Genomic DNA, 27297 nt, shown 5'->3' on the forward strand with positions numbered 1-27297 from the left:
CCTTTGTAGTCCTTATTACAGCTGCAATTTTATGTTTATTTATACAAGTCTGTTCATATCTAACTGTCCCACCAGCATATAAGTCCCATGAGAAAAGGGAACATACTTGTTTTTGCTAATCAAACCCAGTGCCTAGCAGAGGTCTTGGCACATAATTGTGACAAATTTTTCTAAGGAACAGAACAGTAACATGCAAGAACATTAGATAGTGAGATGGGCTCTCCACACAAAGATATAATCAACTGAACCTAAAAATACAAAAATAGTTACCATATATAGGATACTACTACGTGCTAGGCACTTTAAAAATGTTACCTCATTTAATCCTCACAGCAATCCTGCAAAGCAGGAAGGTATTATCCCTGTTTTAAAGACATGAAAACTGACGCACAAATGACTTGTCTAAAGTCACACAACTAGTAAATGACTGAGCTGACGCTGGAACCCCAGTCCGTATAAAGACCTTCACCACTTTTATTTGTACTCCATTTTCTACTCACTCTTCTTCCAAACATTCTCATTATACCACAATAAACCACCCTCCAACTCATCAACAAAGGCCTCCATTCACATAGTGCTCAGAGGATCTCTCACTGGCAGCACAAACACATCTATGCCTTAAAATTTGCCTCTAAAGGCTTCCAGTTTTTACAATGGTGATACTATCTGTGTATAAATCGGTGCCAGGAATAATATAAATACACAGAGCCCTTAAGCAGATACACTGCTTACTAGTTTGGAAAATCTAGGCTTTTGAAAAATTTTATTCAATGTTAACACTAAATGTATTTTCAGACTCTTTACCAAACTACATGCAATGACTATATATACACACACATATATGTACACAAACATAACACACACATACACTCAGATATATCTCTTTCAATTATATGGGTTCAGATTCTAAGCCCTGATTCACATTTTAATAGATTTATTCATTTTGAAAAAATGATACTTTAAAAATTCAAATACAGAAAAGTACAAAGTAAAATAAGGCCCAAATTCCACCATCCAGCATATCTTAATGGCTTTTCCTATTTCTATGCATATATACATGTATCTTATATAATTTTACATAAATACTATATATACTATTCTGTGAACCTGTCTTCCCACTCCAGAATGTGTTGTGGACATCTTTCTACATTTCAATTGCTTGTACACCTGACTAAGGACATATGCAATTAAGTAGACATCTCGCCCATAAACTTAAGATATATTTTATAATATTCTAGTTTAAATATCTTTAAAATTCTTTTTCATACTGAATATGTAAGATAACTTATTGGCTATGAGAATACTGATGTACAATTAACATAAGATAACTTTTCCTCAAAACCCAAATTCTTCTTGCACCACAAGGTTGAATTAACCCTCACTCCAGATGCTTTCTTTTTTGATACCTTTTTTTTCCTTCAGGTATAATAGCCTAAAACAAGGGTTAGCAATCTACAGCCTGCCACCTCTTTTTGCAAATCAAGTTTTAATGGAACAAAGCCATGCCCACTTGTTTATGTATTGTCTATGGCTGTGTTGATTAGTTACAACCACATGGCTTGAAAATATTTACTAATTGGCCCCTTCCCAGAAATAGTTTGCTGGCATCTGGCCTAAAACATAATTTGCTCAAAGACATAATGAATCTAGACAAGGATAAAAGTCTCTATGTTGTCAAATCACACCACTCTATCATAGTGACTATAACTATAGGCCTAAGTGAATCAATCTTTATGGTTTTAGTTCTCATAAATAAAGAGGGTCAGGTATAAACAACTTACTTCATATACTTTGTTCCAGTTGTCTGTTTCTAGTTTCTGTTGACTCTGTTTAAGTTGGTTTAAACTTGGCTTAATAAGAGAATTTCCTACTGTTTCCTTTGTCCAGTCATCCACCAGTTTGTGTAAGTCATCTGTGAACATCCCTTTTTTACTAGCTGGAGATTGCTGGCATGATGCTGCACTACTTTCCACACACAGTGGATCTATAAGAAGAAAAAAAAAACAGAGAAACCAGGAAAAGGAATTAAAACTGATAAACAAATACTCTTTTTCGGCCAGTAATGCAGAACTACATATTGGGTATAGATAGGGTAACCAGACATTCTAGTTCTGGCTTAAAGCTATGGTCCTTGTGTAATTACTAACAGTATCTCTTTCACTCTCAAAAGTTTCTTCTTGTTTGGATGGCAAATTATATGGTCACCTTAGGTATAAGTCAAATATAATAAATAGTATCTCAAAAATATTAGTATCAACTGTAATCTTATCATCAGGTTCCTCAGACAGATACTTAGAAGAGTTAAAAAACAATGACAGAATGTTAAAAATGGAAAGAACCTTAGAAGTCTAATCCAAAACACTTGTTTTATAATGGGGAAATGAGGCCCAGAAAAAGTAAATTGACATGCCTGAATTCCTTTTTTTTAAAATACATTTATTTATTTGTTTTTGTTTTTGGCTGTGTTGGGTCTTCGTTGCTGGGCGTGGGCTTTCTCTAGTTGCGGCAAGCGGGGGCTACTCTTCGTTGCGGTACACAGGCTTCTCATTGCAGTGGCTTCTCTTGTTGCGGAGCACGGGCTCCAGGTGTGCGGGCTTCAGTAGTCGTGGCATGTGGGCTGAGTAGTTGTGGCCCATGGGCTCTAGAGTGCAGGCTCAGTAGTTGTGGTGCACAGGCTTACTTGCTCCGTGGCATGTGGGATCTTCCCAGACCAGGGATCGAACTTGTGTCCCCTGCGTTGGCAGGCGGATTCTTTTTTTTGTTTTTTTTAACATCTTTATTGGAGATGTTAATGCTTTACAATGTTTAATGTTTAATGCTTTACAATGGTGTGTTAGTGGCTGCTGTATAACAAAGTGAATCAGCTATACTTATACATATATCCCCATATCCCCTCACTCTTGCGTCTCCCTCCCACCCTCCCTCTCCCACCCCTCTAGGTGGTCACAAAGCACCTAGCTGATCTCCCTGTGCTATGTGGCTGCTTCCCACTAGCTATTTTACATTTGGTAGTGTATATATGTCCATGCCACTCTCTCACTTCGTCCCAGCTTACCCTTCCCCCTCCCCGTGTACTCAAGTCCATTCTGAATGTCTATGTCTTTATTCCTGCCCTGCCCCTAGGTTCTTCAGAACCATTTAAAAATTTTTTTTAGATTCCATATATATGTGTTAGCATACGGTATTTGTTTTTCTCTTTCTGACTTACTTCACTCTGTATGACAGACTCTAGGTCCATCCACCTCACTACAAATAACTCAATTTTGTTTCCTTTTATGGCTGAGTAATATTCCATTGTGTATATGTGCCACATCTTCTTTATCCATTCATCTGTCGATGGACACTTAGGTTGCTTCCATGTCCTGGCTATTGTAAATAGTGCTGCAATCAACATTGGGGTACATGACTCTTTTTGAATTACAGTTTTCTCAGGGTATATGCCCAGTAGTGGTATTGCTGGGTCATATGGTGGTTCTATTTTTAGTTTTTTAAGGAACCTCCATACTGTTCTCCATAGTGGCTGTATCAATTTACATTCCCACCAACAGTGCAAGAGGGTTCCCTTTTCTCCACACCCTCTCCAGCATTTATTGTTTGTAGATTTTTTGATGATGGCCATTCTGACCGGTGTGAGGTGATACCTCATTGCAGTTTTGATTTGCATTTCTCTAATGATTAATGATGTTGAGCATCCTTTCATGTGTTTGCTGGCAATCTGTATATCTTCTTTGGAGAAATGTATATTTAGGTCTTCTGCCCATTTTTGGATAGGGTTGTTTGTTTTTTTGATATTGAGCTACATGAGCTGCTTACATATTTTGGAGATTAATCCTTTGTCAGTGGCTTCATTTGCAAATATTTTCTCCCATTATAAGGGTTGTCTTTTGTCTTGTTTATGGTTTCCTTTGCTGTGCAAAAGCTTTTAAGTTTCATTAGGTCCCATTTATTTATTTTTGTTTTTATTTCCATTTCTCTAGGAAGTGGGTAAAAAAGGATCTTGCTGTGATTTACATCATAGAGTGTTCTGCTATGTTTTCCTCTAAGAGTTTGATAGTGTCTGGCCTTACATTTAGGTCTTTAATCCATTTTGAGTTTATTTCTGTATACAGTGTTAGGGAGTGTTCTAATTTCATTCTTTTACATATAGCTGTCCATTCTTTTACATGTAGCTGTCCAGTTTTCCCAGCACCACTTATTGAAGAGGCTGTCTTTTCTCCATTGTATATTCTTGCCTCCTTTATCAAAGATAAGGTGACCATATATGCGTGGGTTTATCTCTGGGCTTTCTATCGTGTTCCATTGATCTATATTTCTGTTTTTGTGCCAGTACCATACTGTCTTGATTACTGTAGCTTTGTATTATAGTCTGAAGTCAGGGAGCCTGACTCCTTTTTCTTTCTTCTTTTTTCTTTCTCAATATTGCCTTGGCTATTTGGGGTCTTTTGTGTTTCCATACAAATTGTGATATTTTTTGTTCTAGTTCTGTGAAAAATGCCATTGGTAGTTTGATAGGGATTGCACTAAATCTGTAGATTGGCAGACGGATTTTTAACTACTGCGCCACTATGGAAGCCCCATGCCTGATTCTTGCAATTAGATGCCAGCAGAGCCAGGCCCAGAATTCTAAAGCCTAGAGAGCCTATAGAGAAGCCTATAGAGAAGAACTTTTTCTTTTAATATACCATACTGACTTTCAACAATCTTCAGAAAACTAGAATCTCATTTAAATTTTTGTTTACCAATATTTCTGTTTATTATTGATAAAAACAATGTCTATCTAGAATAGCAGAAATAAGAAGGCAGGTGCTTTTGTTAGCCTCATGAGTTCTGGAGTACAGGATGTCCAAATAGATGAAAGAAATCACTTACAGATGTCTTCATCAGTGAAAAGTTTCCTAATCTGAACATCACACCGTCTTTAAATTATTTAGTACTGTTACACAGGCTAACTAAATCATTCTCATAGAAAAGATTCATAAAGTTCCTCTGACTGATTTACAAGTCAAAACTTACAGAGTGGGTCTAAAATGAATTTTAGTAAATGCAGTTGTGAAATGTAAGCACAGTAACATTTCCACAGATTTAATTAAATAAACATGTGAAAATATCCTGTACAATTGTTATGGGACTTTTTTTTAATTGTGAAAAACTATAAAAAATGTAAAAGATAATGCAAGAAGCCTACATATAGACACTTTCAAAGTACTTTTCTTTATATTCTTTGAAACTCATAACAGGCCCGTGATATAGGTTCAGCAAGTATCATTCTATTTTGGGGATGGGAAGACTGGAATCCAGAAAGTAAACAGCTGACGTTATACGCTGGGGTTAGAACCCAAGTATCCTGACTATTTGGTCAGTGTGCTTTCCATTGTACCATGCCAATCCATGCAACAAACTGGAAAAAGGATAAGAAAATTGCTTAATAAGGAGGAACATGATAATCTCAATGACTGCTCATGCATAGTCTGTCATTCTCTATGACCCTTGTGCTACTGAAGGCTTAGAGTCAAGGAGATTAAAAGTTAAATGGACATAGGGAACTATACTCAATATCCTGTGACAAACCATAATGGAAAGAATATGAAAAAGAATACACACACACAGATATATATATATATATATATATATATATATATATATATATATATATATATATGGCTGAGTCACTTTGCTGTACAGAAGAAATTAACACAACATTGTAAATCAACTATATATACTTCAATAAAATTTAAAAACAAACAAACAGAGAAAAAAAACCAAGGGAAGTCTGAGAAAAACTGCCAAGAGGAGCTTAGAGACATGACACGTAAATATCAGGTGGTATCCTGGATGGGATCCTAGGACAGAAAAAGAATTTATGCAAAAACTAAGGAAATCAAAATAAAGTGTGGAATTTTTTGTTTTTTTTTTTTTTTGGTGATACGCGGACCTCTCACTGTTGTGGCCTCTCCCATTGCGGAGCACAGGCTCCGGACGCGCAGGCTCAGCAGCCATGGCTCACGGGCCCAGCAGCTCCACGGCATGTGGGATCTTCCCGGACTGGGGCACGAACCCGTGTCCCCTGCATCGGCAGGTGGACTCTCAACCACTGCGCCACCAGGGAAGCCCAAAGTGTGGAATTTTGTTAATAAAAATTAAATGGAAATATAGTAGTGAAAATTACTTAAGAAGAGTTTAATGAATTAAGTGGAACATATTCTCATATAGAAAAGTGTTTTACAAAAATAATGTTTACTAATTTTGAGTAACCATGATGTACTAAAAGGACGTACCAATCTTGTTGGAATTCCTACTTTTTTTTTTGAATTCCTACTTTTTAAAAACTTAAAACCCAAGGACACACAAGTCAGCCTATAATAAAAGTATCATTTTTTCCTGTTATCCCTCTGCACATTCATGTGATTCTCTGCCAACTCCAGTGAGCAAACAAATAGCACAACAATGTTGGGGAAGACTTTGGAGCTGAAGCCTTTATAGATTGTGTTCTTAACCTGGAAAAATGTCAGCAGGTAGAAATAAAAAGCAGACGATAGCCAGAAACATATACATATTAGTGCCAGCATTTCTGCCCACCCAACTAATCTGAAGGAGTATTTTTGTGCTCATTCCCCTTTAGTTTCTTTAAAATAATAGAGCTAAGTTTGAATGTCATTCATTTAAGAACATTTCTGTACTAACGGAAAACCCAACGTCAGGATTCTCCTTGTGTACAAATCTGGTGGAACAAGTGATCTTATGCACTCAATTGGCGGGCAATGATGGCTGCTGCACTAGTGATACAGTTGCCAACAAGTAGAGGAAGAAATAACAAACCGAAACAAGTATTTATTTTTCTTTTATTGAAGTAACATTGATCTATAACATTATATAAGTTTCATGTGTACAACACTGTATGTCTACTTCTGTATACCCTACTGAATGTTATTCAGTGCCTAACTATTCCGTTAGGCACATTTATTGATTGATTTCATTTGAAAGTTATTCATATCATATTAAAGTTCACAAACCAGAAATTACCCGATGAATGCACATTAAAAGAAGTACTCTTCAAATGTGTTTTATGATAGGTAGTAACATAACTTCAAAGGTGCTCTTTAATATTCATTTCTTATTGATGAAATGAGTAAAATCAGAGTTCAGTCCTTGGTGTTCTTTTTTGTTTTCCCCCAAGGTGATTCCTACATTCAGATAGTTCCAGCGATCACCCAACTGCAAATGTTTCCATCTCTTATCTCAAATCTTGATGTCTCTTCAGTCCAACCTCACAGCCAACTCCCAAATTGTTTCTCCAATTCAATGTCAATAAATTCTTCAATTAAATACATCTGAAGTCAAGCCTATCATGGTCTAAGCACGACAGTTTGCCTAAATCTTATATTTCTTTTAAAGATACCATATTTTTTACAAACCACCCAGTCTCAGACTCTTTGGATCTCTCAACAAACACAGACATATCCAGTTTATTACCACATCATGGCAAATCATCCTATACAGCATCTCCTGTCTGTTTTCACTTCCATAGTTCTCTAAACTCTTAATCATCTCATATATGGACTGCCATGATGGCAATGATCTAAACAGATTCACTCCCTGGTTCTAGCCAATACATTCTTCACATTGCCACCAGATTAGTACCAGTTAAATGCTGTTTTCAGCATTTCATTCCTCTCCTCCAAAAAGCCCCCAAAACACAAACTTTAACAGTTTCTTAGTACTAACAATAGTGGGTTTTCAACTTGTTTCGGTGGCAAACTCCTTGGTAGTCATGATTGTCTTTGCAGAAAATGCAAACATAGATTATCTTATTTATTATCCTTGAACATCATATCATTTATTAAGCTTAAATACATAATAATGTGTTAGATTAAATATATTATCTTACATCAAACCATAGTATAGATAAGCTGTGGCAGTTGCCAAAAATTAAAAAAAAAAGTGTGGGGGAAAAAACCTTTTAATGTAAACTCTCCATTTCACCCAACTGTTACATTCTCTTTCTCCCAAATACATCTCACATTTTACGATTTGCATGCCTTTATAACATGCAATTCTACCTACTGACAATACTCTTCACACTCCACTTCATCAATTTTAATCCGGTCCATTTACCTTTCAACACCAACTCAAATCCTACTTCCTGAATGAAACAGTCTCAGACCACTATCACCTTTGACGATCTCCCATTGCCTCCTTTCAATCCACTGAAGACAGGATGTCTGGTATTGGGAGGCAATGCAGTATAACAGTGAAGAGCCAACACTTTGGAGTCAGACAGATTTGCTTAACCCCACTAACTGTAGTCTCCTTGCCTATAAGGACAGACTAACTTCTACCTACTTTAGAGATGTTTTGAGGATTGAGATTATGTAATGCAATTATGTTTCAGGGCTCCCAAGACCACTCACAGATTTACTGATTCCATAGACAGTCTTACAGAACTCAGCATATAGTTGTGCTCATAGCCAAGTTTGTTACAGCAAAAGGATGCACATAGGATCAGCAAGGGAAAAATACACAGGATTCTAGAGAAATTCATGCACAGACTTCCCTATGCTTTCTTCCTATGGTGAGGGAGCATTCTTGAGTATGCTCCTTTCTCTCAGCAACAAAAAATGGTAAGTTTCCGGCCAGGGAAGCCCGATAGAGACTCAGTGCCCAAGGTTTTTATTTGTGACTGGTCATGTAGGCAACTTTTGCCTAGCATTTACCAAAATGCCAGACTCTAAGAAGGAAAACAGGTATTCGGCATAAATCACATTATTTGTACCAACAATCTAGGCAACGTGAGCTATACTTATCAGGGAAGAAAGGGAAACCAAGTTCCTGCACACCAGCCAAGGTCCAACCTTGGAAACAGGCCTTTCTATAGATAGCAGTCTTGTGCCTGCTATGTTAACTCTTTTCTGCATAGTTTAGCACAGTGCTCATATTATAAGTTAACCACATACCTAAATTGTAGATACTATTACATGCAATATCCTGCATCAGTTCATGTTTCTCACAAAATAGGTATACCTGTGTGTAGGGAAAGATGGACGTGGATCTTTGTATATATGTTAAGGCAGTGCTTCTTAAAATGTGTTCTGTGAAAAGTGGGTTCTCTGGTAAAACTGTTTTGGGACATGTACATTTATTTCCTTTCTTGAAAATTCTCAATTCATATTAGCACATTAAAGGATCTAAGAGAGTCTACAGTGAAAAAATGGTTTTTATATGATTGACTCCAACATTTCCTATTTGACCACGCAACACCTATTAACTCCTTGCTGACAGCTTACAAAATGCTGCGCTAAGGCCAACAAATGTGTCCACCAATCTTGGCCAAATGGGGAAAATATGAAATGTTAGCAAGCTTTGAAAGAGAGCTATTAGAACTAGAAATATGAAATCACTTGGTTCTGTGATAGTCAATGAAGTAATAAAACCACTAGAAGGTATGTGTGGAACACCCTATCTTTGCAAACTTGGCTTCAATGAATTCTTAAAAGAAAGAGAAAATGAAGATAATTTAGTTCCCATTTAGGGAAATAATATTTTCGTATTAGGTCTGCTTAGGAATCAATCTAAACATTTTAATAAATAAGTTAATTTAATGACGTTTAATAGTTAGATACTGTCACTTCTATCTGCTAAAAAATAATTTATGGCTTCTAGCATGACAGAGTGAGGTTTTCAAATCCTCTCCCTCAAAAGCAGTAATAAAACTGGACAGAACTCTCAAAAACAACCATTTCAGCAATCTGGAATTTGCCCAAAGTCCTACAACAAAATCGAAAGTGTTACTCATGAAAACTACTCAACTTTTAAGAACTGTGTAATCTGTGGCGTTTTTGCCCATGGCTGTTTCTGTTACCTCTGCACCAGCTCTTTTTGCCCAGCAATTCAACCGCAGCAGGACAGGCTGAGAAAACAATAAGCTTTGCTACTGCTGCCAGAGGTAACTCACTTGATTTGGAGCTTTAGAAGCAGTGTCTCCATTAACCTGAGGTTAACAGGGAGACCTGGGAAGTGAGACAACCATCGCAGGCTTGATCAATTCTCCACATATCTCAGGTTGACTGGAATATCGTCACATGCACAGCATAAACTCGAGGGCCCAAACCATATACACATCACTGGCTGACAGAGCCTGAACATGCAAGGAGGAGGCATGAGAAATCCTAGAGGAAAATGAAAGCTAGAAAATGGCCTCAAGTTTAAATGAGTTTCCCAGGCCAGGCCACACATAGATCCAGCAGCAGAAAGTGGAAGCCCTTTGGGCTTGAGGTGTTTAAAAGTGCAACCTCTGATCAATCTCTGGTTGAACACTAAGCAATGCAGATATAGGGGTCAATCCCAGGAAGTCAAGCTTAAAAATAAAAACTAGGGGGGAAAACTGAGCAGAGACATCAGCAGCTATACACTGCGGGGCAAACGGGCTTAACATATTTAGTCTCTCCATAAAAGCTGGACAGACTACATGGAGCAGCAATCTGAGGATTGTGAAGAGTTAATAGTAGCAGGTGAATAGGGAATAAAACCAAAATTCAAAGTACCATTAAAATGGCAGTGAGTTTACCAATTTTTCCTATCTGGTATCCATGGCTAATCTAGAAGCAGGCACTAGGGTATTCAAAGAGAAATCTCCAGACGAAATCCTCTACTTTTGGCATGAAAAATGGGAAAGGGAACTTCCAACATTCTCAAAATGTATAGAAATTCCTATTTTTTCTTCTTTTCTCTGTACTCTCTCCCCTACCCCCAAGCAATCCTGTGGTGGGAGAGTCCCTGGAAGCTCATGGAAGCCAAATTCTGAGGGAGGGGACCCCTCCCTTCTGATCAGTGGCGTGAGTTATGGTTCCATGAGAGTGAAGACAATCACTGTTGCTTTACTGCTGTCTCTAATCTCCCAAACCTTGGCCCTAAACATGTGCACAGTGGTAGGTGTGCACAAGAGAGCGGAGTAACTAAAATCCCAGATTTCTGGCTGAGGAACAAAAAAAGGAGTCACTGGGAATCAGAAAGTACTGGAGGTACTGCAGGGAGGGAAGAACTGAGAAAAGTTATTTTTGAATTCCTGGATTTACTACTGAGCTGTGCATACATGAATCCAATCCTATTCAGCATACCAAAGACATGAAAACTGAAAGAACAGACAACTTCCCAAGACTGAGACCCACTAGGAGACCCACACGTGGGATAGGTCCAAAAAGCACCACAGAGGCAAAGCAAATGAACTGACATTAGAACAACAGAACACAGAAGGCAGGTTGGAACTCATAAGGTAAAAATAACTGGGTCAATTACCTCCTATAACAAAAATGTCAACATTCTACATAGGATTTTAAAAAGACACCAGAGTCCTAGAATATTCAAAATGTCCAGGATAAAATCCAGTATGACTTGGCATACACAGAACCAGGACAATTTCAACTCATATGGGAAAAGATAACCAACAGATACTAATTCAAGGACAATACAGATGTTGGAATTATCTGACAAAGACTCTAAAGCAGCTATTTTTAAAATGCTCAAATAGGTAATCACAAAAACTACTGAACCCAATGACAAAACTGAAAATCTCAACAAAGAAATAGAGAAGAACATAAATGAAATTTTAGACCCAAAAAATATACAACAACCAAAAAAACCCATCAAAAAACCTCCTTGGGGCTTCCCTGGTGGCGCAGTGATTAGGAGTCCGCCTGCCGATGCAGGGGACGCAGGTTCGTGCCCCGGTCCGGGAAGATCCCACATGCCGCGGAGCGGCTGGGCCCGTGAGCCATGGCCGCTGAGCCTGCGCGTCCGGAGCCTGTGCTCCGCAACGGGAGAGGCCACAACAGTGAGAGGCCCTCGTACCGAAAAAAAAAAAAAAAAAAAAAAAAAAACCTCCTTGGATGAACTCAATAGCAGAAGGGAGATGACAAAAGAAAATGCAATTTTTTCCCAGTTTTATTGAGATATAAGTGACATACAGTACTGTATAAGTTTAAGGCGTACAGCATCATGATTTGAATTACATACATCATGAAACGATTACCACAAAAAGTTTAGTGAACATCCATCATCTCATATAGATACCAAATAAAAGAAAGAAATTTTTTCCCTTGTGATAAGAACTCAGATTTACTCTCTTAAAAACTTTCATATAACATACAGCAGTGTTAATTGTACTAATCATGTTGTACAGTACATTCCTAGTACTTATTTATCTTATAACTGCAAGTTTGTACCTTTGACCACCTTCGTCACCACACAAAGATACTATATTTTTGTTTTTTTTTTTTGCGGTACGCGGGCCTCTCACTGTTGTGGCCTTTCCCGTTGCGGAGCACAGGCTCCGGATGTGCAGGCTCAGCGGCCATGGCTCACGGGCCCAGCCGCTCCGCAGCATGTGGGATCTTCCCGGACTGGGGCACGAACCTGTGTCCCCTGCATTGGCAGGTGGACTCTCAACCACTGTGCCACCAGGGAAGCCCTGTATTTTTTTTTTTGACTATATTTCTCATGCTGTACATTTCATCCCCGTGACTCATTTATTTTCTAACTGGAAGTTTGTACTTCTTAATTTCCCTCACCTATTTCACTCATTCCCACCACCCCCCAGAAAATTCAATTTAAACAACAGAGAAATAAGACAAAAAACAAACATGTACAGAAACTAAGGGACCTATAGGACAATAGCAAAAAGTCTAAAATCTGTGTCATCAGAGTCCCAGAAGGAGAGTGAAAAAAAGAGCATGATAAGAAAAAAATATCTGAAGAACTACTAGTTGAAAACTTGCTAAATTTGGAAAAGGACATAAACCCACATACTCAAGAAGCTCAGTGAACTCAAAACAGAAATAAACACAAAGAAACGCATGCCTACATATGTAATTGCTGAAACTGAAACAGAAAAATTGCTGAAAATTAAAGAGAAGAAAAATTCTGAAAGCAACCAGAGAAAAACAATGCATTTTATACAGGAAAACAATGATTCAAATTTCTAGGGATTTCTCATCACAAACCATGGAAGCTAGAAAGAAGTGGCATAATATTTTCAAAATGCTAAAATACGTTGTCAACCCCAAATTCTGTATACAGCAAAATTATGCTTCAGGAATGAAGGTGTGAAAAAAGACATTCTCAGATGAAAAAAAGTTAAGAGAATTTGTCACCAGCAGATCTGTTCTAAAAGAGACACTAAAGGAAGATCTTCAAACAGAGGGAAATTATATGAGTAGGAAACATGAAAGAGCAGAAATGAAGGAAGACCAACAGAAGTGGTAGATATCAGGGTAAATGTATTCTTTTCAGTTCTGAAACTCAAGCAAAATGAAAATTATAACACCGTGTGATATAGTTTTTCATATATGTAGATGGAATACTTAAGACAAGTTATAGAAGGAAGAAATCTATATGGATGTAAGGTTTCTACATTCCTCTTGAAGTAGTAAAAGATTGATTTTAAGTAGACTGAAAAGGTATAATCCCTAGAACAACCACTTAAAAGTGTACAAAGAAATAAAGAAAAAAACATAATAGATAAATTAAAATGGAATACTAAAAGTACATTCAAATAAACCAAATGAAGGTAGGAAAGGAGAAGGAATAAAAAACAAACAGAAAACAGATTTAAAATATGGCAGACCAAAATCCAAACATATTGATCATTACATTCACTATAAATGGTTTTAAAATATTTGAACGAGATTGCAAGAATGGATTTTTTTTTAATGTGACCATAAGCTGTCTGCAAGAAACTCACTTCAAATATAATACAGGCAGGTTAAAACTAAAAGGATGAAAAAGATACACCATGCAAACAGTAACCAAAAGAAAGATGGAATGCGTATTTAATATCAAAGGAGACATCAAAGCAAGCAAAAATAACCAAGAATAAAGAGGGATATTACGTAATGATAAAAGTCAATCCACCAAGAAGACATAACAAAATACCCTCAAAATACATGAGGCAAAAACTGACAGAATTGAAAAGAGAAAAAGACAAATCCATAATTACAGCTGGAGTCTTCTACACTGTTCTCTCACTCAACAATAGAAGTAGTGCACAGCAAATAAGCAAGGATATAAAATAATTGAATAATACCATTCAAACATCTAGATCTAACTGACATTTATAGAAAACTCTACTAAACAACAATAGGGTATACTTTATTTTCAAGTGCACATGAAACATTCACCTAAATAAACCATATCCTGGGTCATAAAACAAACCTGAACAAACTGAAAGTAATCAAAACCATTGAAAATATATCTTCTGATCATAATGAAATTGAAGTACAAATTAGTAACAGAGATAATAAGAAACACTTGGAAATTAAACAACACAATTTACCAAATAAACCATGGAACAAAGAGGAAGTTTCAAGGGAAATAAGAAAATATTTGGAACTGAAAAAACCCCTACAATACAACATATCAAAACACAGAGGATCCTAGAGAGCAAAGAATAAACCTTAATGTGTGAAAAAAATTTAAATCATTTAGGAAGTCATAAAGATCCCAGGATGGAATGCATTTGCCAAAAAGTACAGAACTTTACAGCAAAAAGAGTCAATTTTAGCGGCTTCCCTGGTGGTGCAGTGGTTGGGAGTCTGCCTGCCGATGCAGGGGACGTGGGTTCGTGCCCCGGTCTGGGAAGATCCCACATGCTGCGGAGCGGCTGGGCCCGTAAGCCATGGCCACTAAGCCTGCACATCCGGAGCCTGTGCTCTGCAACGGGAGAGGCCACAACAGTGAGAGGCCCACGTACCAAAAAAAAAAACCAAACAAGAGTCAACTTTAATGTATGAAATTTAAGAAAATCATTTAGGAGGCCAGGGGATCTCAGGATGGAATGCAGAATGTGACAAAAGAATCTAATCATATTACAAATGTATGAAGGAATCTCACATAAAGGAGTACAGGAACAAGTGCTGACCTGCATAACTTTGGAAATGAGTGGCACCTATAATATTAAAGGCAAAAGAAACTATTCATAAGCACTGCATTCTAGTTGATAAAGGTATTTCCCACTGGGGCATAAATGAACAAATCTGAAACCACTATACCTTATACTGGAATTGGACAATTAAATAAATAGATAGGGGATGGTGAGAGCCTCTCACTGTTGGACTGGGAGTTTACAGATAAACAAGGGAAGAAGGCTATATAATCCGTATGGTAATGGATTAGAGTTGGAGATACCAATATGAATGCATATTTACCTTAATATAGACACAGATGGTTACATATAGAAATATTCATAGACATGGATATATATCAGTTAGTATGCATAGATATATTTCCTTATCCGTCAGCTAAAAGGGCCTAGAAGCAATGACATCCCAGTAGCAATGAGCACACCAAGCACCCAGATCTTGGTTTCTAACCTAATCTCCGATAAAATGAATTATGGTTCCTTGTGGAAATGGTGGCTTCTAGGAGCAGAAAGTATACAAGATGAGCTAGGAGAATGTTCCACTGCCCGTGTAGGGAAGCAAAACTTGCCACCCCAAAATATATCTTTGGCTTGTGGATTATTTCAAGCTAAAAATAATCAAGGCCCAAATGACTTGGGAAGAAACTTTGACTTCCCTCTCACTGCCTAAAATAATTTAGATAGAGGACCTGTTTCAATTATAGAGCTATCACCAGAGATATATACAAAGAACAGGGCTAGGTGTGGTAGGCTAAACTGTAGGCAGAGCTAAAGATCAGAGTCCACTCTGTGTCCCACTGTCTCTGCATGGCCCAGCAAATATTTGCTTTTCCATCTTCATGTGAATTGCCTTCCTCCCCTTTGAAGTCTCCCAACATCTTCTTTTGTTGTTAGCTAAAGATGGTATTTAAGGTGAGGGCTTCAGTCATTTTGGTGAGTTACTCAGTTTTCCTGGGTCTCTCCCATGTATACATATTTTTTTTAATTTTATTTTATTTATTTTTTTATACAGCAGGTTCTTATTAGTCATCAATTTTATACACATCAGTGTATACATGTCAATCCCAATCGCCCAATTCAGCACACCACCATTCCTACACCCCTGCGGCTTTCCCCCCTTTATGTCCATACATTTGTTCTCTACATCTGTGTCTCAACTTCTGCCCTGCAAATCGGTTCATCTGTACCATTTTTCTAGGTTCCACATACAGGATTTAATATACGCTATTTGTTTTTCTCCTTCTGACTTACTTCACTCTAGATCCATCCACATCTGAACAAATGACCCAATTTCGTTCCTTTTTATGGCTGAGTAATATTCCATTGTATATAGGTCCCACAACTTCTTTACCCATTCGTCTGTCACTGGGCATTTAGGTTGCTTCCATGACTTGGCTATTGTAAATAGTGCTGCAATGAACATTGGGGTGCATGTGTCTTTTTGAATTATGGTTTTCTCTGGGTATATGCCTAGTAGTGGGATTTCTAGATCATATGGTAATTCTATTTTTAGTATTTTAAGGAAACTCCATACTGTTCTCCATAGTGGCTGTATGCATTTACATTCCCACCAACAGTGCAAGAGGGTTCCCTATTCTCCAAACCCTCTCCAGCATTTGGTGTGTGTAGATTTTGCGATGGTGCCTATTCTAACTAGTGTGAGGTGATACCTCATTGTAGTTTTGATTTGTATTTCTCTAATAATTAGTGATGTTGAGCAGCTTTTCATGTGCTTCTTGGCCTTCTGTATGTCTTCTTTGGAGAAATGTCTATTTAAGTCTTGTGTCCATTTTTGGATTGGGTTGTTTGTTTTTTCAATATTGAGCCACATGAGCTCTTTATATATTTTGGATATTAATCCTTTGTCCATTGATTTGTTTGCACATATTTTCTCCCATTCTGAGGGTTGTCTTTTCGTCTTCTTTATGGTTTCCTTTGCTGTGCAAAAGCTTTTAAGTTTCATTAGGTCCCATTTATTTATTTCTGTTTTTATTTCCATTACTCTAGGAGGTGGATAAAAAAAGATCTTGCTGTGATTTATATCAAAGAGTGTTCCTCCAATGTTTTCCTCTAAGAGTTTTATAGTATCCGGTCTTACATTTAGGTCTCAAATCCATTTTGAGTTTATTTTTGTGTATGGTGTTAGGGAGTGTTCTAATTTCATTCTTTTACACGTAGCTGTCCAGTTTTCCCAACACTACTTATTGAAGAGACTGTCTTTTCTCCATTGTATATCCTTGCCTCCTTTGTCATAGGTTAGTTGACCATAGGTGCCTGGGTTTATCTCTGGGCTTTCTATCTGGTTCCATTGATCTATGTTTCTGTTTTTGTGCCAGTACCATATTGTCTTCATTACTGTAGCTTTGTAGTATAGTCTGAAGTCAGGGAGTCTAATTCCTCCCGCTCCATTTTTTTCCCTCAAGACTGATTTGGCTATTTGGGGTCTTTTGTGTCTCCATACAAATTTTAAGATTTTTTGTTCTAGTTCTGTAAAAAATTACACTGGCAACTTGACAGGGATTGCATTGAATCTGTAGATTGCTTTGGAGAGTTTAGTCATTTTCACAGTATTGATTCTTCCAATCCAAGAACATGGTATACCTCTCCATCTGTTGGTATCATCTTTAATTTCTTTCATCAGTGTCTTATAGTTTTCTGCATACAAATCTTTTGTCTCCCTAGGTAGGTTTATTCCTAGGTATTTTATTCTTTTTGTTGCAGTGGTAAATGGGAGTGTTTCCTTAATTTCTCTTTCAGATTTTTCATCATTAGGGTATAGGAATGCAAGAGATTTCTGTGCATTAATATTTTATCCTGTAACTTTACCAAATTCAATGATTAGCTCTAGTAGTTTCTGGTGGCATCTTTAGGATTCTCTATGTATAGTATCATGTCATCTGCAAACAGTGACAGCTTTACTTCTTTTCCAATTTGTATTCCTTTTATTTCTTTTTCTTCTCTGATTGCTGTGGCTAGGACTTCCAAAACTATGTTGAATAATAGTGGTGAGAGTGGACATCCTTGTCTTGTTCCTGATCTTAGAGGAAATGCTTTCAGTTTTTCACCATTGAGAATGATGTTTGCTGTGGGTTTGTCGTATATGACCTTTATTATGTTGAGGTAGGTTCCCTCTATGCCCACTTTCTGGAGAGTTTTTATCACAAATGGGTATTGAATTTTGTCAAAAGTTATTTCTGCATCTATTGAGATGACCATATGGGGTTTTTTTGTGTGTGTGTGATACGCGGACCTCTCACTGTTGTGGCCTCTCCTGTTGCAGAGCACAGGCTCCGGACACGCATGCTCAGCGGCTATGGCTCACGGGCCTAGGCACTCCACGGCATGTGGGATCTTCCTGGACCAGGGCACAAACCCGTGTCCCCTGCATTGGCAGGGGGACTCTGAACCACTGCGCCACCAGGGAAGCCCGATCATATGGTTTTTATTCTTCAGTTTGTTAATATGGTGTATCACATTGATTGATTTGCGTATATTGAAGAATCCTTGCATCCCTGGTATAACTCCCACTTGATCATGGTGTATGATCCTTTTAATGTGTTGTTGGATTCTGTTTGCTAGTATATTGTTGAGGATTTTTGCATCTATATTCATCAGTGATATTGGTCTGTAATTTCCTTTTTTTTCTAGTATATTGGTCTGGTTTTGGTATCAGGGTAATGGTGGCCTCATAGAATGAGTTTGGGAGTGTTCCTTCCTCTGCAATGTTATGGAAGAGTTTGAGAAGGATGGTTGTTAGCTCTTCTCTAAATGTTTGACAGAATTTACCTGTGTAGTCATCTGGTCCTGGACTTTTGTTTGTTGGAAGATTTTTTTTTTTTTTTGCTGTATGCGGGCCTCTCACTGTTGTGGCTTCTCCCGTTGCAGAGCACAGGTTCCCGACACGCAGGCTCAGTGGCCGTGGCTCCCGGGCCCAGCCGCTCTGTGGCATGTGGGATCGTCCTGGACTGGGGCACGAACCCGTGGCCCCTGCATTGGCAGGCGGACCCCCAACCACTGCACCACCAGGGAAGTCCTGTTGGAAGATTTTTAATCACAGTTTGAATTCCACTACTTATGATTGTTCTGCTCATATCTTCTATTTCTTCCTGGTTCAGCCTTGGAAGGTTATACCTTTCTAAGAGTTTGTCCATTTCTTCCAGGTTGTCCATTTCATTGGCATACAGTTGCTTGTAGTAGTCTCTTAGGATGCTTTGTATTTCTGCGGTGTCTGTTGTAACTTCTCCTTTTTCGTTTCTAATTTTATTGATTTGAGTCCTCTCCCTCTTTTTCCAGATGAGTCTGGCTACTGGTTTATCAATTTTGTTTGTCTTCTCAAAGAACCAGCTTTTAGTTTTATTGATCTTTGCTATTGTTTTCTTTGTTTCTATTTCATTTATTTCTGCTCTGATCTTTATGATTTCTTTCCTTTGGGTTTTGTTTGTTCCTCTTTCTCTAGTTCCTTTAGGTGTAAGGTTAGATTGTTTATTTGAGATTTTTCCTGTTTCTTGAGGTAGGCTTCTATAGGTATAAACGTCCCTCTTAGAACTGCTTTTGCCGCATCCCATAGGTTTTGGATCATCGTGTTTTTGTTGTCATTTGTCTCTAGGTATTTTTTGATTTCCTCTTTGATTTCCTCAGTGATTTCTTGGTTATTTAGTACCGTATTGTTTAGCCTCCATGAGTTTGTGTTTTTTACATGTTTTTCCCAGTAATTCATTTCTAATCTCATAGCGCTGTGGTCATAAAAGATGCTTGATATGATTTCAATTTTCTTAAATTTACTGAGGCTTGATTTGTGACCCAAGATGTGGTCTATCCTGGGGACTCTTCCATGAGCACTTGAGAAGAAAGTGTAATCTGCTGTTTTTGGATGGAATGTCCTAGAAATATCAATTAAATCTGGTCTATTGTGTCATTTAAAGCTTGTGTTTCCTTATTTCTTTTCACTTTGGAAGATCTGTCCATTGGTGTAAGTGAGGTGTTAAAGTCACCCACTATTGTGTTACTGTCGATTTCCTCTTTTATAGCTGTTAGCAGTTGCCTTATGTATTGAGGTGCTCCTATGTTGGGTGCATATATATTTATAATTGCTATATCTTCTTCTTGGATTGATCCCTTCATCATTAGGTAGTGTCCTTCCTTGTCTCTTGTAACATTCTTTATTTTTAAGTCTATTTTATCTGATAGGAGTATTGCTACTCCAGCTTTCTTTAGATTCCCATTTCCATGGAATATCTTTTTCCATCCCCTCACTTTCAGTCTGTATGTGTGCCTAGGTCTGAAGTGGCTCTCTTGTAAGCAGCATATATATGGGTCTTGTTTCTGTATCCATCCAGCAAGCCTATGTCTTTTGGTTGTAGCATTTAATCCAGTCACGTTTAAGGTAATTATTGATATGTATGTTCCTATGACCATTTTCTTATTGTTTTGGGTTTGTTTTTGTAGGTCCTTTTCTTCTCTTGTGTTTCCCACTTAGGGAAGTTCCTTTAGCATTTGTTGTACAGCTGGTTTGGTGGTGCTGAATTCTGTTAGGTTTGGCTTCTCTGTAAAGCTTTTGATTTCTCCACCAAATCTGAATGAGATCCTTGCTGGGTAGAGTATTCTTGGTTGTAGGTTCTTCCCTTTCATCACTTTAAGTATATCATGCCACTCCCTTCTGGCTTGTAGAGTTTCTGCTGAGAAATCAGCTGTTAACCTTATGGGAGTTCCCTGTATGTTATTTGTCATTTTTCCCTTGCTGATTTCAATAATTTTTCTTTGTCTTTAATTTTTGCCAATTTGATTACTATGTGTCTTGGCGTGTTTCTCCTTGGGTTTATCCTGTATGGGACTCCCTGCGCTTCCTGGACTTGGGTGGCTATTTCCTTTCCCATGTTAGGGAAGGTTTCAACTATAATCTCTTCAAATATTTTCTCTGGTCCTTTGTCTCTCTCTTCTCCTTCTGGGACCCCTATAATGCGAATGCTGTTGTGTTTAATGTTGTCCCAGAGATCTCTTAGGCTGTCTTCATTTCTTTTCATTCTTTTTTCTTCAGTCTGTTCCGCAGCAGTGAATTCCACCATTCTGTCTTCCAGGTCACTTATCCGTTCTTCTGCCTCAGTTATTCTGCTATTGATTCCTTCTAGTGTAGTTTTCATTTCAGTTATTGTATTGTTCATCTCTGTTTGTTTGTTCTCTAGTTCTTCTAGGTCTTTACTAAACATTTCCTTATTTTATTTTATTTTTTTTTTGTGGTACGCGGGCCTCTCACTGTTGTGGCCTCTCCCGTTGCGGAGCACAGGCTCTGGACACGCAGGCCCAGCGGCCATGGCTCACAGGCCCAGCCGCTCCACAGCATGTGGGATCTTCCCGGGCCAGCACACGATCCTGTGTCCCCTGCATCGTCAGGTGGACTCTCAACCATTGCGCCACCAGGGAAGCCCTGTTAAACAGTTCTTGCATCCTCTCAATCTTTGCCTCCATTCTTTTTCCGAGGTCCTGGATCATCTTCACTATCATTATTCTGAATTCCTTTTCTGGAAGGTTGCCTATCATCACTTCATTTAGTTGTTTTTCTGGGGTTTTATCTTGTTTCTTCATCTGGTACATAGCCCTCTGCCTTTTCATCTTGTCTATCTTTCTGTGAATGTCTCCCATGTATACATGTTATTAAACTTGTGTTTGATTTTCTCCTATTAATTTGTTTCATGTTAATTTAATTCTTAGACCAGCCAGAGGAACCTAGAATGACAGAGGAAAATTTCTTCCCGCCCAACACCAGTAAGTAAAGATTTGTTCAAAAACAAAATTCTTCAAAATAACTGACCAGTACTCCTCAAAACTGTCAGGGTCATCAAAAACAAGGAAATTGTGAGAAACTGTTGAAGCCAAAAGGAGCCTAGGAGACATGACTGCTAAATATAATGTGATGTCCTGGATGTGATCCTGGGACAGAAAAAGGATATAAAGTAAAAACTAAGGAAATCAGAGTAAAATGTGGATTTTGATTAACAATCATGTATCTAGATTGGTTTATTAGCTGTGATAAATGTACCATACTAATGTATAAGATGTTAATAATTGGAGAAACTGGGCATGAGAGATATGGAAACTTTCTGTACTATCTTAATAATTTTTGTGTAAATCTAAAAATATCCCCCCAAAATAAAGCTTAATTTTTAAAAATCTTAGTAGATGCAGCCAAAGTAGGGCTCATAAGGAAAATTTATAGCATTACATGCTTGTATTACAAAAAGAAAGGTCTCACATCAAAAATCTAAGCTTCTATTTTAAGACACCAGAAAAACAGCAAAATAAAAACAAGGCATGTAGAAGGAAGGAAATAATAAAGATAATAGCAGAAATCGATGAAATTTAAAATTGGAAAACAACAGAGAAAATCAATAAAAGTACAAATGGATCTTTGAAAAGATCAATAAAATTGATGAACATCTACAAGACTGACAAAGAAAAAAAACGATGCAAATTACAGATATCAGGAATTAAAGAGATGATAATACTACAGATATACAAGATATTAAGAAAATAATAATGAACAACTCTAAACACAAAGATTCAGCAACGTAGATGAAATGGACCAAGTTCTCAAAATCCACAAGCTACCAAAACTCAGCCAACAGGAAATTTATAACCTGCATAATCCTATAACTACTATTCAAGAATTTGAATTTGCAGTTAAAAACCTCTAAAAAAATAAATCTCTGAGCCCACATGGTTTCCCTGGAAAATTCTTCTAGACATTTAAAGAAGAAATGATACTAATTCAACACAAACTGTTTCAGAAAATAGAATAAGAGGGAGGAGAATGCCTTCAAAAAATGCAGCGAAAGGACCTAGGTGAATTTGCTCTTAAGACAATGAAAATGTGGGCAAAACAACTAAAACCAACCATTTCAGAACTCTAACAATTATCCAAAGACAAAGAACAAAATAAAAATCATTAACCCAGGACAAACTACTGAGGTCTGTGACATTTTTAACTTGTCATAATTCCCATACCCCTTTCGCCCCAGCTCAGTGTTGTGGTAGCCAAAAGCCAGGAACACTGCAGACAATGGAGAAAACAGACCTCTTTTTGAGCTCCCTTAAAAGCACTATCCCCTATTAGCTCGGTGCTTTGTGACAGCCTGGAGGGGTGGGATGGGGAGAGTGGGAGGGAGGGAGACGCAAGAGGGAAGACATATGGGAACATATGTATATGTATAGCTGATTCACTTTGTTATAAAGCAGAAACTAACACACCATTGTAAAACAGTTATACCCCAATAAAGATGTTTAAAAAAAATAAAAAAAAAATAAAAGCACTATCCCCAGAGCACAGTCAATATTTTGTCTGAACTCGAAACAACCTGGGAAAACCTGTATTATTAGTGTGGTGGGTATTTGATTTCACTCAGAGTTCAGCTCAGCCCAGCCAGGCATGGGTATGAGGGGCGGGAAGAGGTAGGGGGCTACTTCCAGAGTATTACTGAAACAATAGGAAAGTGCTGGCAACAAATCAGATGCTTAAGGCTATGATTTCAGTTTGGGCAAATAAGATCCTGGTCTAGAATTTAAAAACAATGTTAGGACAACTAAATGACTATAGGAAAATTTGAAAACCTCTGACATATTCCTGGGAATATAAATCTCTGCCATACCAGGAAAGACCTGAAAAAGGAGAATGGACTAGTCATTCAATTCTGGCTGGATTTGAGTTCCTGGGCAAGCAGGAAGTAAATTCAAAGGATATCTTGCAAACTGAAGCCTGAAGGTGTGCCTTCTCACAGAGATTTTCTTGACGACGACAACCAGACAAGGCATTTAATAAAATATTCTGACCAATTATTGGTTCACCACTAACTGTACTGGCCCAGGTGTGAACCCTAGCATACCAGGCTTTAAAAATTTTTTTAGAAATTTTTTACCTAGCAAAGAACTCAATGGCTAGCAAGGAACTCAGGGAATACAGAATTAGTAAAGGAAAATCACTAAACAAATAAACAGAGAGACCTTCAAGATGGCAGAGGAGTAAGATGTAGAGATCACCTTCCTCCCCACAAATACATCAGAAATACATCTACATGTGGAACACCTCCTACAGAACACCTACTGAACGCTGGCAGAAGACCTCAGACTTCCCAAAAGGCAAGAAAGTCCCCACGTACCTGGGTAGGGCCAAAGAAAAAAGAGAAAACAGAGACAAAAGAGTAGGGAAAGGGCCTGCAGCACTGGGAGGGAGCTGTGAAGGAGGAAAAGTTTCCACACACTAGGAAGCCCCTTCACTGGTGGAGATGGGGGGTGGCGGGGGGGAAGCTTCGGAGCCACGGAGGAGAGAAGAGCAACAGGGGTACAGAGGGCAAAGCAGAGAGATTCTCGCACAGAGGATCAGTGCCGACCAGCACTCACCAGCCTGACAGGCTTCTCTGCTCACCCACCAGGGCGGGGCTGGGGGTGGGGGCTGGGAGCTGAGACTCCGGATTTGGAGGTCAGATCCCAGGGAGAGAACTGGAGTTGGCTGCGTGAACAGCCTGAAGGGGACTGGTGCGCCACAGCTAGCCCGCATGGAGCTAGCAGATCAAATATCCAAAATCAACTCGATGTACCCTGCATCTCTGGAATACCTGAATGGACAAGAAATCATCCCAAAATTGAGGCGGGGGACTTTGGAAGCAACTGTAGACTTCGGGTTTCCTTTCTGCATGTAATTTGTTTCTGGTTTTACGTTTATCTTAGTTTAATATTTAGAGTTTATTACCATTGGTAGATTTGTTTACTGATTTGGTTGCTCTCTTCCTTTTTAATTTTGTAATATATAGAAATATATACTGTTTTCCTTTTTCTCTTTTTGTGAGTGTGTATGTATATACTTCTTTGATTTTGTCTGTATAGCTTTGCTTTTACCACTTGTCCTAGGGTTCTGTCTGTCTTTTTTTTTCTTAGCATAGTTTTTAGCGCTTGTTATCATTGGTGGATTTCTTTAATGGTTTGGTTGCTCTTTCCTTCTTTCTTTCTTTCTTTCCTTTTTTTATGAATTTAAAATTTTTTAAATTTTAATAATATATATTTTTTCTTTTAATACCTTTATTTTATTTTATTAGATTTTTCTTTCTTCCTTTTTTGTCCTCCCTTTTCCTCTGAGCCGTGTGGCTGACAGGGTCTTGGTGCTCCAGCCGGGTGTCAGGCCAGTGGCTCTGAGATGGGAGAGCGGAGTTCAGGACATTGGTCCACCAAAGACCTCCCGGCTCCACATAATATCAAATGGCGAAAGCTCTCCCAGAGATCTACATCTCAACGTTAAGACCTAGCTCCACTCAATGACCAGCAAGTTACAGTGCTGGACACCCTCTGCCAAAAAACTAGCAAAACAGGAAAACAACCCCACCCATTAGCAGAGAGGCTGCCTAAAATCATAATAAGGTCATAGACACCCCAAAACACACCACGAGACACGATCCTGCCCACCAGAAAGACAAGATCCAGCCTCATCCACCAGAACGCAGGCACCAGTCCCCTCACCAGGAAGCCTACAAAACCCACTGAACCAACCTTAGCCACTGGGGGCAGACACCAAAAACAACAGACACTGTGAACCTGCAGCCTGTGAAAAGGAGACCCCAAACATGGTAAGTTAAGCAAAATGAGAAGACAGAGAAACACACAGCAGATGAAGGACCAAGGTAAAAATATTAAATGGAAAAAATACTAAAAGCAGCAAGGGAAAAACAACAAATAACACACAAGGGTATCGCCATAATGTTAACAGCTGATCTTTCAGCAGAAACTCTGCAAGCCACAAGAGAGTGGCAGGACATATTTAAAGTGATGAAGGGGAAAAACCTACAACCAAGATTACTCTACCCAGCAAGGATCTCATTCATATTCGAAGGAGAAATTAAAACCTCTACAGACAAGCAAAATCTAAGAGAATTCACCACCAGCAAACCAGTTTTACAACAAATGCTAAATGAACGTCTCTAGGCAGGAAACACAAGAGAAGGAAAAGACCTACAATAACAAACCCCAAACATTTAAGAAAATGGTAATAGGAACATACATATCGATAACTGCCTTAAATGTAAATGGATTAAATGCTCCAACCGAAAGACACAGACCGCCTGAATGGATACAAAAACAAAACCCGTATATATGCTGCCCACAAGAGACCCACTTCAGACCTAGGGACACATACAGACTGAAAGTGAGGGGATGGAAAAAGATATTCCATGCAAATGGAAATCAAAAGAAAGCTCAAGTAGCAATTCTCATATCAGACAAAATAGACAAGAGACACAGAATGACACTACATAATGATCAAAGCATCAATCCAAGAAGAAGATACAACATTTGTACATATTTATGCACCCAACATAGGAGCACTTCAATACATAAGGCAAATGCTAACAGCCATAAAAGGGGAAATCAGCAGTAACACAATCACAACAGGGGACTTTAACACTCCACTGTCACCAATGGACAGATCATCCAAAATGAAAATAAATAAGGAAACACAAGCTTTAAATGATACATTAAACGAGATGGACTTAATTGATATTTATAGGACACTCCATCCAAAAACAACAGAATACACTTTCTTCTCAAGTGCTTATGGAACATTCTCCAGGATAGATCATACCTTGGGTCACAAATCAAGCTTTGGTAAATTTAAGAAAACTGAAATCGTATCAAGTAATATTTCCGACCACAACACTATGAGACTAGATAACAATTACAGGAAAAATCTATAAAAAATACAAACAAATGGAGGCTAAACAATACACTACTAAATAACCAAGAGATCACTGAAGAAATCAAAGAGGAAATCAAAAATACCTAGAAACAAATGACAATGAAAACACAACGACCTAAAACCTATGTGATGCAGCAAAAGCAGCTCTAAGACGGAAGTTTATAGCAATACAATCTTACCTCAAGAAACATCTCAAATAAACAACTTAACCTTATACCTAAAGCAATTAGAGAAAGGAGAAGAAAAAAACCCCAAAGTTAGCAGAAGGAGAGAAATCATAAAGATCAGATCAGAAATAAATGGAAAAGAAATGAAGGAAACAATAGCAAAGATCAATAAAACTAAAAGCTGGTTCTTTGAGAAGATAAACAAAACTGATAAACCATTAGCCAGACTCATCAAGAAAAAAAGGGAGAAGACTCAAATCAATAGAACTACAAATTAAAAAGGCGATGTAACAACTGACACTGCAGACATACAAAGAATCATGAGAGATTACTACAAGCACCTATATGCCAATAAATGGACAACCTGGAAGAAATGGACAAATTCCTAGAAAAGCAAAATCATCCAAGACTGAACCAGAAAGAAACAGAAAATATAAACAGACAAATCAAAAGCACTGAAACTGAGATTAAAAGATCTTCCAAGAAACAAAAGC

General features: G+C 38.1%; 1 protein-coding gene across 1 annotated transcript in view; it reads right to left on the reverse strand.

The window, feature by feature from the left end:
• WNK3 (WNK lysine deficient protein kinase 3) overlaps positions 1-27297 on the reverse strand; it is a 154801-nt gene that overhangs the window by 2704 nt on the left and 124800 nt on the right. The window contains exon 22 of the mRNA XM_032619722.1: positions 1782-1984. Within this exon, the coding sequence (XP_032475613.1) occupies positions 1782-1984 (203 nt within the window). The remainder of the gene's footprint in view (positions 1-1781; positions 1985-27297) is intronic.

This window comes from Phocoena sinus, chromosome X (genome assembly GCF_008692025.1).
Source record: "Phocoena sinus isolate mPhoSin1 chromosome X, mPhoSin1.pri, whole genome shotgun sequence".
Taxonomy (NCBI): Eukaryota; Metazoa; Chordata; class Mammalia; order Artiodactyla; family Phocoenidae; genus Phocoena; species Phocoena sinus.